The sequence below is a fragment of the Heterodontus francisci genome, chromosome 19 (genome assembly GCF_036365525.1).
Source record: "Heterodontus francisci isolate sHetFra1 chromosome 19, sHetFra1.hap1, whole genome shotgun sequence".
NCBI lineage: Eukaryota > Metazoa > Chordata > Chondrichthyes > Heterodontiformes > Heterodontidae > Heterodontus > Heterodontus francisci.
In genome coordinates this window covers 27,064,078-27,079,015 of record NC_090389.1, presented here as the reverse complement: position 1 = coordinate 27,079,015, position 14,938 = coordinate 27,064,078, and the positions used below count along the sequence as shown (strand labels likewise).

The 14,938-nt window shown below is 44.8% G+C and overlaps 1 protein-coding gene across 2 annotated transcripts in view; it reads left to right on the top strand.

Moving 5' to 3' along the window:
* LOC137380004 (metabotropic glutamate receptor 7-like) overlaps window positions 1-14,080 on the top strand; it is an 888,173-nt gene extending 874,093 nt beyond the window's left edge. For both annotated transcript variants that reach the window (XM_068051473.1, XM_068051472.1), the window contains exon 10: window positions 13,808-14,080. In XM_068051473.1, the coding sequence (XP_067907574.1) occupies window positions 13,808-13,857 (50 nt within the window). In that variant the 3' untranslated portion in view covers window positions 13,858-14,080. The remainder of the gene's footprint in view (window positions 1-13,807) is intronic.
* The last annotated feature ends 858 nt before the right edge of the window (window positions 14,081-14,938 follow it).

Sequence of the window (14,938 nt, the reverse complement as noted above, 5' to 3'; positions counted from 1 at the left end):
GGTGGGACTGGCTTGAGATAGTGGGGGGAGGTGTTCCAGCAGGGAAAGTTTGTGCTTCAGGGTGCCCGATCAGGACGGCCCCCCCCCCGACCCCCCCCCCAACAACCCCCCTCAGCTAGCAAGGAGGCCTCCAGGTTTAACTGGACGGCTCCCCAGATGGCAAAGCGGCTGTCCGCTGCTGGTAATATACCAGTGGCGGTGGGAGGTGGCCCTTATGTGGCAATTAATTGGCCACTTAAGGGCCTTAATTGGCCTGGGGGTGCAGGCTGCTTGCCACCTCCCCCGCTGTTCTTTACATTGCAGGTGGGGCATAAAATTCCAGCCATTCTATTGTTATGATTTAATTGAATACAGACTTCTGTAAGTATAAAAAGCTCTTCAATGTACCACAGTACTTTGCTCGATGTATTTTAATGATTAGCAATGAGACAAATCTATTTTGATGGTGCTGATTAAGAAATAAATATTTTCCAGGACACCCAGAGAATACCCATGCTCTTCTTTGTATCGTCTGATGGGATATTTAATCGCCACCTGAAAGGGCAGATGGGGTCTTGCTTTTATGTCTCATCTGAAAGGTGGCACTCCCTCAGTAGTGCATTGAAGTGTCAGCCGAGATGAAGTGTTCAAGTCTCTGGACTGGGATTTGAATGCAGCACCTTGGGACCCAGAGGCAAGAATGCAATCACTAAACCAAGACTGATAAATGATTCGTTTTCACAACACAGGTGGTATAAATCTGATTTTAAAAAGTTTCAACTTAGCCAAGCTTCTTTTACAATTCTACTTCTGGATAAAAGTTTGGAAGTTTACTTTGGCAAGGTTACAGCAGTCTTCCTGGGTTTCCCTTTAAGGTCATTGAGATTGGTCAACTATCTGCTTGTTGAAGGTTATGAAGTGAAGCTGGAGGGCAATAAAATCTGGCGGCTGCAGCTATCTTGCAGATTTAGGTACAGATCCAGCTGTGAAATGTGAGGTTCAGTTGTGGGGCACAGGATGTTCTTGTATAGACAGCTGTAAGAAATCAGAAGGGATTTAGAAAATTAAGTTGCACCTGCTGAATTCAGCATCTGATGCGATGCAGTCAAGTTCATGTGAGAAAGAAAGACTTGCATTTTTATAGCACCTTTCATGACCATTGGATGTGTCAAAGCACTTTACAGTCACTAAAGTCGTTTTGAAGTGTAGTCACTGTTGCAATGTAGAAAGCACAACAGCCAAATTACACACAGCAGAGCTCCACAAACAGTACTATGATAATGAACAGACAATCTGTTTGTCTTATGTGATTGAGGGATAAATATTGGCTAGGACACACCAGGGAGAACTCTCCCTTGCTCTTTTTCAAAGTGCTATGAGGTCTTTTACATCCACCCAAGGTGACAGAAGGGGCCTTGGCTTAATGTATAATCTGAAAGACAGCATTCTCTCAGTACTGCACTGAGTGTCACCTTCATTTTGTACTCTCGTCCTGGACTGAGGCTTGAACCCACAACCTTCTGTCTTAGAGGTGAGAGTGCTACCAACCGAGCTGAAATCTCTGTAGAGGTGATATTTTAGTCTTGACTTACAATGTGTTAATGGCAGAAAACCATAGCTACACCTGCCTATACAATGCAATGGGGTAGATTTTCAACTTACCTCTTGGATGTAAATCTGGTATTTCAGATCACCCCCCAATTATAGAAACCACCCAATTTTCATTTCCATTGATTTTCATGTTTTATTATTGAGGAACCATGTGTGTAGGAAGTGACTTCAGCTCCTCAGCTCAAGCCCAGGATTTCTGAGCGTGGGGGCAGCTGGAATCATCCGAGGAGCATCAGGGAGCAGGAGAGTGTCCTGGATTGTTTTCCAGGAGATAGTCACCAAACAGGCAGTAGGAGTTCAGGATAGTAGGTAGGTAGTCATCCAGAAGAGTAGGAAGAGGCAGGAAGTGCAGGAGTCTTTGGGGTGTATGCCACTGTCAAACCAATACTCAGCTTTGGAGATTGTTGAGAATAATGACACCTTGAAGAAGTGAACTCCAGACTATTGCACCATTGGGCAAGGGACTGCACAGGAAGGAACAGCAAAGTTGGGCGGCGCAGTGGTTAGCACCGCAGCCTCACAGCTCCAGGGACCCGGGTTCGATTCTGGGTACTGCCGTGTGCGGAGTTTGCAAGTTCTCCCTGTGTCTGCGTGGGTTTTTGCCGGGTGCTCCGGTTTCCTCCCACATCCAAAGACTTGCAGGTGATAGGTAAATTGGCCGTTGTAAATTGCCCCTTGTGTAGGGAGGTGATAGGGAATGTGGGATGACTGTAGGGTTAGTATAGATGGGTGGTTGTTGGTCGGCACAGATTCGGTGGGCCGAAGGGCCTGTTTCAGTACTGTATCTCTAAAAAAAATATATATTTTTTTTAAAAGTGCAAAAACGCACTTGTTATAGAAGATTCCATTGTCAAGGGGACAGATAGGCATTTCTGTAACCATTGTCATGAGATCTGCATGGTGTGTTGCCTCCCTGCTGCTAGAGTAAAGGACACCATGGAGAGGGTGTTCTGCAGAGGAAGGGAGTGAGTCAGAATTTGTAGTACATGTTAGTACCAACAACATAGCAAGGGCAGGTAGTGAGGTTCTGTGGTCAGATTTTCAGGAGCTAGGGAGGCGGTAAAAGAGTAGGACCTCGAAGGTAGTAATCTCAGGATTACTCCCAGTGCCATGTGCTAGCGAGAGTAGAAATAGGAAGATAAGGAGGTTCAATGTAAGGCTTGTAGCATGGTGCAGGAGGGAGAGCTTCAGATTCTTGCGGCATTGGGACCGGTTACAGGGCAGAAGGCAACTGTTCATAAGGGACAGGTTACAGTGCAACAGGGCTGAAACCAGTGCTCTCACGGGGAGATTCACTAGGGTGGTTGGGGAGGGTTTAAACAAAACTTGCAGGGGGGTGGGCATCAGCATATAGAAGCAAAAAAAAGAAATATGGTGCATAATGTGAGAATATTAGGCAGTACTAGAGAGGGGAATATTTCTGTATTTGTTGGAAGCAGAACGAGAAGGACGACAAGGAATGTAAAGGTAGGATTGCAGTGCATGTGTGTAAATGCACAAAGTGTGATGAATAACGTTGGTGAGCTGCAAGCATAAATAGCAGTATGGGAATTCGATGTAGTGGCAATAATGGAAACATGGCTTAAAAATGGAGAGGACTTGGTACTTAATATACAAGGATATAAAGTGTTCAGAAAAGATAGAGAAGGAAAAAAGGGAGGTGGAGTGGCAGAACTGATTAGGGAAGACAGTGTAGTGTTGGAAAGGGAGGATGTCCTCGAAGGGGCAAGGACAGAATCCATTTGGTTGGAGTTAAGAAGCAAAAAGGGTATGATCACATTACTGTGGGTATTCTGTAGGCCTCCAAATAGCGAGAGAGAGATAGAGGAGAAAATCTGCAGGGAAATCATAGAGATGTGCAAGAACTATAGAGTGGTGATATTGGGGGACTTTAATTACACAAATATTGATTGTGATAATGTTAGGGTAAAGGGCAATGAGAGGGATGAATTTCTGAAATGTTTTCAGGAGAACTTCCTTGATCAGTAAGTTCTTAGCCCAACTAGAAAGGTGGCATTGCTGGACTAGTGCTGGGAAATAAGGTGGGCCAAGTGTCTGTTGGGGAGCACTTGAATACGAGTGATCATTGTAGCATAAATTTTAGGCTCGTAATGCAGAAAAGCAAGGAATTAAATAATGTAGAATGTCCAGACTGGAAGTGGGCTAATTTCAACGCGATGAGAAGGGATCAAGTCTGACAGGAAAAGCTGTATCAGAACAATAGGTTATCTTTAAGGAGGAGGTGCTTCAGGTACAGGCTAGAAACATTCCAACAAGGGTGAAAGGTAAGGGAACCAATAACCGGGCTCCTTGGATGACAAGCGAGATAGAGATTATGATGGTACAAAAAAGAGGGTGTATGATGCATGTCAGGAGAATTCTTCAAGTGAGAACCAGGCCATAGACAATAAGTTGAGAGAGGAGGTGAAGAGGAAAATAAGACTGGCAAAGAGAGAACATGAGAAAAGAGGATAATACATGCTTAAAGGCACAGGGCAAGACTAAAATATTTAATAAGTGCTTTGTATCAGTGTTTACTAAAGAAGAGGAATCTAACAAAATATCAAGAAAAGCGGAGAGAGTAGAGGCAATGGAAAGGGTAAAAATTGAGAGGGAGGAGGTACTGGAAAGGCTAGTTAGCTATGCTTGGGTTCTGGTTCGGATGGTTTGCATCCGAGGTTGCTAAAGAAAGTGGGAGTAGAGATAGCAGAAGGGCTTGCCATAATCTTCCAATCTTCCCTGGTTGCAGGGGAGGTGCCAGAGGTTTGGAGAGTGGCAAATGTGAGACACTTGTTCAAGAAAGGGTGTAAGGGCAGTCCTAGCAACTACAGACCAGTCAGTTTAACACCAGTGGTGGGTAAAGTTTTAGAAACAAAAAACAAGGAAAACATCAACAGACACTTGGAGAGGTTCAAGATAATTAAGGATAGCCAGCACGGATTTGTAAAAGGGAGATCATGCTTGACTAATCTAATTGAATTTTTTGACGAAGTAACAGAGAAGGTTGGTGAAGGAAATGCGGTGGATGTTGTTTATCTGGATTTTAAGAAAGAGTTTGATCAAGTACCACATTAAAGGCTGGTTAACCGAATTGAGGCTCTCGGAATAGGAGGGCCCTCATCCAATTGGACAAAAAAATTGTTTTAGGGACAGAAGTCATCGTGAGTCAGAGTAAATGGCTGTTTTTCAGACTGGAGTGTGGTAGACAGTGATGTTCCCAAGGGCCAGTTCTGGGACCAGTACTTTTTTTGCTATATATAAATGATTTGGATCTTGGAATACATAGCAGAATTTCAAAATTTGTCCATGACACCAAACTTGGAGGTCTGGCAAACAGTGAGGAAGATATGAACCACCTGCAATAGGACGTCAATAGGCTAACAGAAAGGGCAAACAGGTGGCAGATGGAATTTAATACTGACACGCGTGAGGTGATGCATTTTGGCAGAAGGAATAGGGAGAGGCAATATATACTTAATGGCACAGTTCTAAAGAGTGTGCAAGAACAGAAGGACCTAGGGGTGCATGTGCATCAATTGTTGAAGGTAGCAGGAGATATTGAGAGAGTGATTAGCAAAGAATATGGGATCTTGGGCTTCATAAATAGAGGCATTATGTACAAAAGCAGGGAAATTATGCTGACCCTTTATAAAGCTCTGGTTAGGCCCCAACTGAAGTATTCCAGTTCTGGTAACCACACTTTAGGAAGGATGTGAGGGTCCTTGAGAGGGTGCAGAGGAGATTTACCAGAGTGGTTACAGGGTTGGGGGAATTTTAGTTACAAGGTTAGATTGGAAAATTGGGGATGTTCTCCTTAGAACAAAGGAGATTGAGGAGAGATTTGATAGTGGTGTAGAAGATTATAACAGGCATAGATAAGTAGACAAGGAAAAATTGTTCCCTTTAACTGATTGTACAAGGACTAGGGGACACAGATTGAAGGTTTTGGCCAAGAGATGCAGGGAAATATGAGGAAGAACTTTTTTAGGCAGCAGATGGTAATGATATCGAACCTGCTGCCCTCAAGGGTGGTTGATGTGGAGACAATCAATGACTTCAAAAGGAAATTGGATGACCACTTGAAGGAAATAAACTTGCAGGCCTACGGGGATTGAGTAGGGGAGCCGGACTGACTGGATTGTTCCATGGAGTGTCGGAATGGACTCAATGGGCCAAATGGCCTCCTGCTGTACTGTAAGTGACTCTATGGCCGGAATTTTACGACCTCCCAAAAAGGCAGGAAGGTGGCGGGAGGGGTGGGGGGCGTAAAATGGAGGGGGAGGCTTGGGGTTGGGGGGGGGGGGGCCTTCCCGACCCACTCCTGCCTCCGCTGCCACTTTACGTAGGGCAGTGGCTGTGAAAAACAGCCCGCCTGCCACAGGCCAATCAAGGCCCTTAAGTGGCCACTTAAGAGCCTCCGCCGGCCGTCACGGGGATTTTACCCGTGGCTGGTCGGGCGGTCCAGTCCCGACAGAAGCCTCCTGACGAAAGCAGGCGGCGGATCTCTGATGGCCTGCTGGGCAGGGGGGGGGGGTCCTCTTGATCAGACACCCTATGCCCGACAGAGGGCCGCCCCCGCTGCCCCAACCACGGCCAGCACCTAATACATCCCCCGTCTCCCCAATCGACCACCCTTGCTTTGCCGTGGCCTGACCGATCACCCCCAGTGAAGCACCAAAAACTTACCGTTCTCTGGGCTCCCTGACATCATCTTCCCATTGGCTGGGTTGCAGTCCCAGCAGTGGCCACCGCTCCTGATGGCGCTGCTGGGGCTAAGAGTTACTCCCCACTGATTGGCCAACAGCTCCATTCGGCAGGAATTCCTGCCTCAAGCGGGTGGAAGTCCCACCTCAGAGCAATTAAAGGCCAGGGAACTGCAAAATGCGGATCGGATCCCCAGGCCAGGCGGAGCCGGGTTCGCTACTGGCCTTTCAGCCAGTGGAAGGCTTCTATCTGACAAGGGAAAAATCCCAGCACATGACTCTGTAACCTAGATACACAGCCAATCCAGAACATCATGGCAAAGTGAGACTATGGTAAATCGGGACAACTGATTAGCTGCTTCTGAGTCTGCATCCCAGAAGGAAGAAAACTTCCATTTAAATAGCATATCACAACCTCAAGATGTCCCAAAGTGCTTCACAGTCAATGAAGCAATTTTAAGTGCAGCCACTGTTGTAATATAGGAAATATAGCAGCCAGTTTCTGCACAGCAATTTCCCACAAATAACAATGTGATAATGACCAAATGAGCTGTTTATCATGATGTTAATTGAGGGACAATTGATGACCAGGACCCCAGGGATAACTTCTCTTCGAAATAGTGCCATGGGATTGTCTAATTTTTTTTTATTCATGCATGGAATGTGGGCATTGCTGGCCAGGCCAGCATTTATTGCCCATCCCTAATTGCCCTTGAGAAGGTGGTGGTGAGGTGCCTTCTTGAACCGCTGCAGTCCATGTGGGCTAGGTACACCCACAGTGCTGTTAGGAAGGGAGTTCCAGGATTTTGACCCAGCGACAGTGAAGGAACGGCGATATAGTTCCAAGCCAGGATGGTGTGTGACTTGGAGGGGAGCATGCAGGTGGTGGTGTTCCCATGCATTTGTTGCCCTTGTCCTTCTAGTTGGTAGAGGTTGTGGGTTTGGAAGGTGCTGTCTAAGGAGCCTTGGTGCATTGCTGCAGTGCCTCTTGAAGATGGTACACACAGCTGCCACTGTGTGTTGGTGGTGGAGGGAGTGAATGTTTGTAGATGGGGTGCCAATCAAGTGGGCTGCTTTGTCCTGGATGGTGTTGTGCTTCTTGAGTGTTGTTGGAGCTGCACCCATCCAGGGAAGTGGAGAATATTCCATCACACTCCTGACTTGTGCCTTGTGGATGGTGGACAGGCTTTGGAGAGTCAGGAGGTGAGTTACTCACCGCAGGATTCCTAGTCCCAGACCTGCTCTTGTAGCCACGGTATTTATATATGGCTACTCCAGTTCAGTTTCTGGTCAATGGTAGCCCCAAGGATGTTGATAGTGGGGGATTCAGTGATGGTAATGCCATTGAATGTTAAGGGGAGATGGTTAGATTCTCTCTTATTGGAGATGTTCATTGCCTGGCACTGTGTGGCGCGAATGTTACTTGCCACTTATCAGCCCAAGCCTGGATACTGTCCAAGTCTTGCTGCATTTCTGCACGGACTGCTTCATTATCTGAGGAGTCACGAATGGTGCTGAACATTGTGCAATCATCAGCGAACATCCCCACTTCTGACTTTATGATTGAAGGAAGGTCATTGATGAAGCAGCTGAAGATGGTTGGGCATAGGACTCTACCCTGAGGAACTCCTGCAGTGATGTCCTGGAGCTCAGATGACTGACCTCCAACAACCACAACCCTCTTCCTTTGTGCTAGGTATGACTCCAGCCATTGGAGGGTTTTCCCCCGATTTCCATTGACCACAGTTTTGCTAGGGCTCCTTGATGCCATACTCGGTCAAATGCTGCCTTGATGCCAAGGGCAAGTCACTCTCACTCACCTCTTGAGTTCAGCTCTTTTGTCCATGCTTGAACCAAGGCTGTAATGAGGTAAGGAGCTGAGTGGCCCTGGTGGAACCCAAACTGAGCGTCACTGAGCAGGTTATTGCTAAGCAAGTGCCGCTTGATGGCACTGTTGATGACACCTTCCATCACTTTACTGATCATTGAGAGTAGGCTGATGGGGCGGTAACTGGCCAGGTTGGACTTGTCCTGCTTTTTGTGTACAGGACATACCTGGGCAATTTCCACATTGCAGGGTAGAAAGCAGTGTTGTAGCTGTACTGGAACAGCTTGGCTAGGGGCGCGGCAAGTTCTGGAGCACAGGTCTTCAGTACTATTGCCGGAATATTTATTTATTTTATATTTTTTATTTTTATTTTATTTAGAGATACAGCACTGATACAGGCCCTTCGGCCCACCGAGTCTGTGCTGACCATCAACCACCCATTTATACTAATCCTACATTAATCCCATTACCCTCTCACATCCCCACCTTCCCTCAATTCCCCTACCACCTACCTATACTTGGGGCAATTTATAATGGCCAATTTACCTATCAACCTCCAAGTCTTGGGCTGTGGGAGGAAACCAGAGCACCCGGCGAAAACCCACACAGTCACAGGGAAAACTTGCAAACTCCGCACAGGCAGTACCCAGAATCAAACCTGGGTCGCTGGAGCTGTGAGGCTGCGGTGCTAACCACTGTGCCACCCATAGCCTTTGCAGTATCCAGTGCCTTCAGTTGTTTTTTGATATCACGCTGAGTGAATCGAATTGGCTGAAGACTGGCATCTGTGATGCTGGGGACTTCAGGAGGGGGCCGAAATGGATCATCAACTCGGCACTTCTGGCTGAAGATTGTTGCAAATGCTTCAGCGTTATCTTTCGCACTGATGTGCTGGACTCCCCCATCATTGAGGATGGGGATATTTTTGGAGCCACCACCTCCAGTTAGTTGTTTAATTGTCCACCACCATTCACGGCTGGATGTGGATGGACTACAGAGCTTAGATCTGATCCGTTGGTTATGGGATCGCTTAGCTCTGTCTATCACATGCTGCTTACGCAGTTTGGCACGCAGATAGTCCTGGGTTGTAGTTTCCAGGTTGACACCTCATTTTGAGGTATGCCTGGTGCTGCTCCTGGCATGCCCTCCTGCATTCTTCATTGAACCAGGGTTGGTCTCCTAGCTTGATGGTAATGGTAGAGTGGGGGATATGCCGGCCATGAGGTTACTGATTGTGGTTGAGTACAATTCTGCTGCTGCTGATGGCCCACAGCACCTCATGGATGCCCAGTTTTGCATTGCTAGGCTCAGTAGTTGTGCTACCGAGCTACTCTTGGTGATGGACATTGAACTCCCCCACCCAGAATACATTCTATGCCCTTGCCACCCTCAGTGCTTCTTCCAGGTGTCGTTCAACATGGAGGAGTACTGACTCATCAGCTGAGGGAGGGCGGTAGGTGGTAATCAGCAGGAGGTTTCCTTGTCCATGTTTGACCTGATGCCATGACACTTCATGGGGTCCAGCGTCGATGTTGAGGACTCCCAGGGCAACTCCCTCCCTACTGTATACCACTGTGCCACCACCTCTACTGGGTCTGTCCTGCCGGTGGGACAGGACATACCCGGGGATGGTGATGGCAGTGTCTGGGACATTGTCTGTCAGGTATGATTCCGTGAGTATATGTCAGGCTGTTGCTTGACTAGTCTGCGGGACAGCTCTCCCAACTTTGGCACAAGCCCCCAGATGTTAGTAAGGGACTTTGCAGGGTCGACAGGGCTGGGTTTGCCGTTGTCGTTTCCGGTGCCTGGGTCGATGCCGGGTGGTCCATCCGATTTCATTCCTTTTTGTTGACTTTGTAGTGGTTAGATACAACTGAGTGGCTTGCTAGGCCATTTCAGAGGGCATGTAAGAGTCAACCACATTGCTGTGGGTCTGGAGTCACATTTAGGCCAGCAGATTTCCTTCCCTAAAGGACATTAGTGAACCAGGTGGGTTTTTACAATAATCGACAATGTTTTCATGGCCATCATTAGACTAGCTTTTAATTCTGGATTTATTAATTGAATTCAAATTCCACCTTCTGCTGTGGTGGTGGGATTTGAACCCAAGTCCCCAGAGCAATGCCCTGGGTCTCTGGGTTATTAGTCCAGTGACAATACCACTACACCACCGCTTCCCCTTCCACCTCAGAGAGAAAATGGTGTGTCAGTTTAATATCTCATCTAAAATATGGCAGCTCTGACAGTGCAGCACTCCCTTGGTCCTGCACTGGAGTGTCAGCCTAGATTTTTGTACTGAAGTCTTTAGAATGGTCTTGAACCCACAAACATGTAATGTAGAGAGAAGTGTGCTACCTTCTGAGCCAAGGCTCCCTAGGTGTTAAAAGTAATGCATTATTCAGGTCCTGGGTTAGAATAGCAGACACTCTAAGGAGCTTTAATTGCAACACAGTTAGAATTCAGGAAAACGGATATATGTAAAGTAGCTTTGCCTAGCAAAGTAACTGAAGCCCGTAGAATAAATACTAACCTAGTGAAAATGTAATTTGTGTAACTATTTAGGAAACACCATTTGAAAGAATGTAAAAAAGCCAAAAAAGTAGTTTAGTATTGGGATATGTAAAATATATTTGTGTGGCACCAATAGCGCCTTCACAGCTCATGCACCAGCATTGTGTCCTGAGCTATTTGGAAGGCAAATCACAGAATAATTTGATCTTGACATGAAGTGCCCATACGTTCTGTTTGTTCTTTCATGTGTGAAAAATAATACAGTTGTAATTTGTGTGTGCCCGTGGTGATTGTAAGTTTTACTCATGAGATGATGCTGGGAATGGACTCGTGAATCAGTGCATCATTTTCAAGAGCATGCAGGGGAGAAGTGGAAACATATTCAAACCTTTTAACGCTGCTGGACTTTCTTATAATAGAGCAAAAATGTGTTTGGTGAATTAACTCAATTGGGAATCTAGGTAAAGGGCCAATTCATAATCCAGGACACCACTGGATACAGGAAAAACTAAGGTAAATCAGGAAGTTGTGATTAGGCCTTGCCAAGCTTGTATTTTAAAAGCATGTAGGTTATATCAGAAAGGGAAGTTGGAAAACGCAGAAGAGTTCCAAAGAATTAAAACAATTTACCAACCAGAGCACCAGCTTTATAATGAACTGGTGCGCAGTTCCTGACACACTGACAAGGCATTCCATTAAATTCATTCAATATATTCTCAGTGAAACAGTGGACTTAATTCCAGCTCCAAATAAGTATTCACTGAAGATCTATTAGTTGTTGTATTGGGCCATAGACTGTTCCCTTATGCCTTGAGCTGCACTAAGATTGTAACATGGAAACTAATTGGCAGGTGACATTGCTGAATGTTTTGTTTTATGGAAACTGCAGATCTTGGAAATTGTTCATGTTGGAGAAAAACACTTGTAAAGCATTCATGTGCTGAAGACAATATGAAGCCAAGGATACTGGATGTATGTGGCCTATGTTTTGGGAACAAATCCATACTTACTCAAAGTTTTCATCACAGCATTTGTTTTGCTATGCACATACTATTCCTCTGCTTGAAGCTGAATAAGAGTGACAGCATATTGATATGGTCATTTTGGCCTGGATTTTGCAGTGAGTGGGGAAGTGACAGTGCTCTCCACAAACCTCAAAGAAAACTGCCCACAAAGCTCAAGTAATCTCTGTGGCATGGATTCCCTCTTTCCTGATGTTAATTGGTACCTGGCGTCAAGTCAAAGCGAGCTCCAAGCATCCAGTAACAGTAATGCCATCCAACAGGATGCCAATTACATTGAAGTATTTTCAGACAGCGAACCAGGAAGTAAAATGCACTGATTATCCTTCTCATTTTATGAATTTTAAAGAGAGCAAAAGAAATAATTTGGCACATTAGAAGCTGAAATATCATAAACTTTAAAAAGCTTATTATATTCAAGAACTTGGAGTTTTTGACAGAATTAAATAAATTAACATTACGCAATTTACTTGTCCAGAGCTAAAGGGGTTTTTCAACAAAAGTTATGACTTAGTTTGCATTTAAAAACTCAGCTGCACCTCATTAACAATGGGGTAACTTTTTGGGTGTTTTTAACAGCGATGTTACGAATGTTAAAGGGTCAATTCAGTGATTCTGATTGATTGCAGGGGACTTCAACAGCTCATCCTATGGAGATGCAGAGAAGCACTGCCAGCAACCTCTGGATTTTCACATTTACTTGCACATCTGTGGACTCCCGAAGTTGCTGTTAGTTTCATTTGAGTAATGATGGCGAACGTTGACAGTTTTGCCATCATTACTGCTGCAAAATTTGGGCCAAAGACTCCAAATATTTTGAATTAGTACAAATGTGACAAGTTTGCTTAAAGGAATTGAATCAACAAAATATTCCTTTCCCTGATTGCTCTCCATTGACTCCTGCTTTGAAGTGCATGCACAGGGTGGGGGGGGGGGGGGGGTTCTGCGGGGTGATAGTGACACCACCACTTGCTTTTGCATTGTGCTGTTAATGTGGAAGATCATCCTCAGGTGCTTCTCAGAGACACACCGAAAAAAATGGATATCAAGCGAAAGGAGGAGAGATTAGGAGGGAGTGACCAAAAGCTTGGTCAAATAGCTGGATGTTAAAGAATATGTTATAAGAGAGGGAGATGAACAGATGCGGTTTAGAGAGGGAATTCCAGAGCTGGCAATGTTTCAGAAGTAGAAGTAGGCAGTCTTTGGGATGAAGACCATGTGTGGATGGAATCAAGGTCAAGTCAGAGGTAAAGGCCACAATCAGGACAGCACCGGGTTTGGCTGTGTTATGTTCCTCGGTTGAATATCCTGCCAACAGTCATTATCTGTGTTCATAGGCAGCAATTGGATGCTTGAGCAAGGTAGTAAAGAGGTGACCAGTCCTCAGAAAATCACATTGTGCTTGAGACAATCCCCTCAGGAGAGGAGGGAAGGAATTTGGAAAGTTAAACAAAAATGTTTGGTCTGATAATTATTGATATTTTCAAGCCCCATTAATCCTACAGTTATTTTTACTTGATATCAATTCATCATCACCATATTGCCACCACCACTGGGTCAGGAATTTCTGCAGGTGGAACTATTTTACCTGAACTTATTTTCTATCAATACATCTTGATTTGGTAAGGTGTTTTCATGACTTGAAGAAAGAGGAATCATATTGACTGTGTTGTGCATCTCTGTACTTTAGTGAATTGGGTTATTGGATTGTAGAAGAAAATTCCCTTCGCACATTAGTGAAATTGTGAATGTGTGTCCAATTTCCCTGCATTGAGAGCACAGAGCAAATCTTGCCCTGTGTGCTCTTTTGCCCAAAACTTAGAATTAATTAGCATGCCCGATACTTGCAAACCTCAGAACATTTTCACCCCAACAACTCACCAAGAGGTCATTACATAAGCATTTGCTAAGCAAATTACTTAAGATTTCTGGCTTTGCAATCTCAGACTCCCTTTAACCAGTCAATTTGTGTAAAATACTTTAACTGAGGTTTCTCATGGGGGGAGAGATCGCTTGTTCACTGATGCTGAGATTTCTTGATCTGTGTCACTTTGAGAAGATCTTGGAAGTAATTAATCAGTGGCATTGTTATTGTGTAAGAACATTGAATATTCACATGACATTCTAACTCAGATCTTGATGCTTTCCTACAGGCCCAGCAACCAAAAAGAAATATGTAAGCTACAACGATCTTGTAATTTAATTGCTGACTCCTGAAGAGAATGGGGAGGCCAGGTTCTTCAGGCATCTGGTCATTCATCTGGCACAGGTCTCCACGCGCCGTACTGCCTATCAGTATAGGAGTCTGTGAGCCAGGCTTTACCTCAGAGATCGAACACGGAAGACCCAAGTGTTTGATAAGCTCCTTGAGAAGTGATTGCCTGAAACAACTATTGGATTTATTGGACTTGCAAGCCACTGGGCACTGTCATATTGTTATGTGCGTGATCCGGTGCATCAGTCAGAGCTGAAACCAATGCATCTTTCTTTGTGGGCAAACTGCAATGAGCAACTGAGATCTCACAGGGCCTATTAAGTCATTGAGTGTACTTCCAGACTGCAGTTTTTGACAGAGAAAATAAAATCCCATCTATATAGTTTGTGAAGTTTTGCGTGGTGCATCTTTGTTGCTTCTGTTTCACTGTTGCTTCCTGAATGCAGTTACACTTATTAATTGGTCTTGGAATTCCCTGTTTAGTCAACAGTTCACGTCTTGTTATGCCCCCTATGGAGCTGTGTGATAAAGGACTATGAAAGCATGTTCATTTTCTACAGTTTGTTTGTAACAAGTATTGACATTAATCTTGATGCTTATGTGCCAATATCGTGGAATATTCTTTCAGCCAAACATAGGATTTTTTTTTATTATGGTCACTCATTAATTGGGATAAATGATGTGTTGTTGTCAAAGAATGTATCAGCACAAGAAATAAAACCATTTGGATTAATTTTTTATTCATGCAAAAATTGTTTCTGGTATTATTTTATATTAATTCAGCACATGTAAAGGAAGATGCAGCAAGTGTTCACCCTATTAATTGCTTCTCTAGTAGTACTCTGCTGTGTACGGCACATTAAATAAGAGCTCGATGTTATCACATCTGGTACTGTGTGGGTAGCATGGTGTAAAAACTAAAATTCTTGTGCATATTGCCAGAAAATGAGTAGATTATATAACTAAAACAACAGAGCAGTCAACACTTGGGAATAAGACAAGACTTCAATGGTACTGGAAGAGCCAGTGTTCATTTAGTTTGAACTTTCTGACAGACACAGCTGTCATA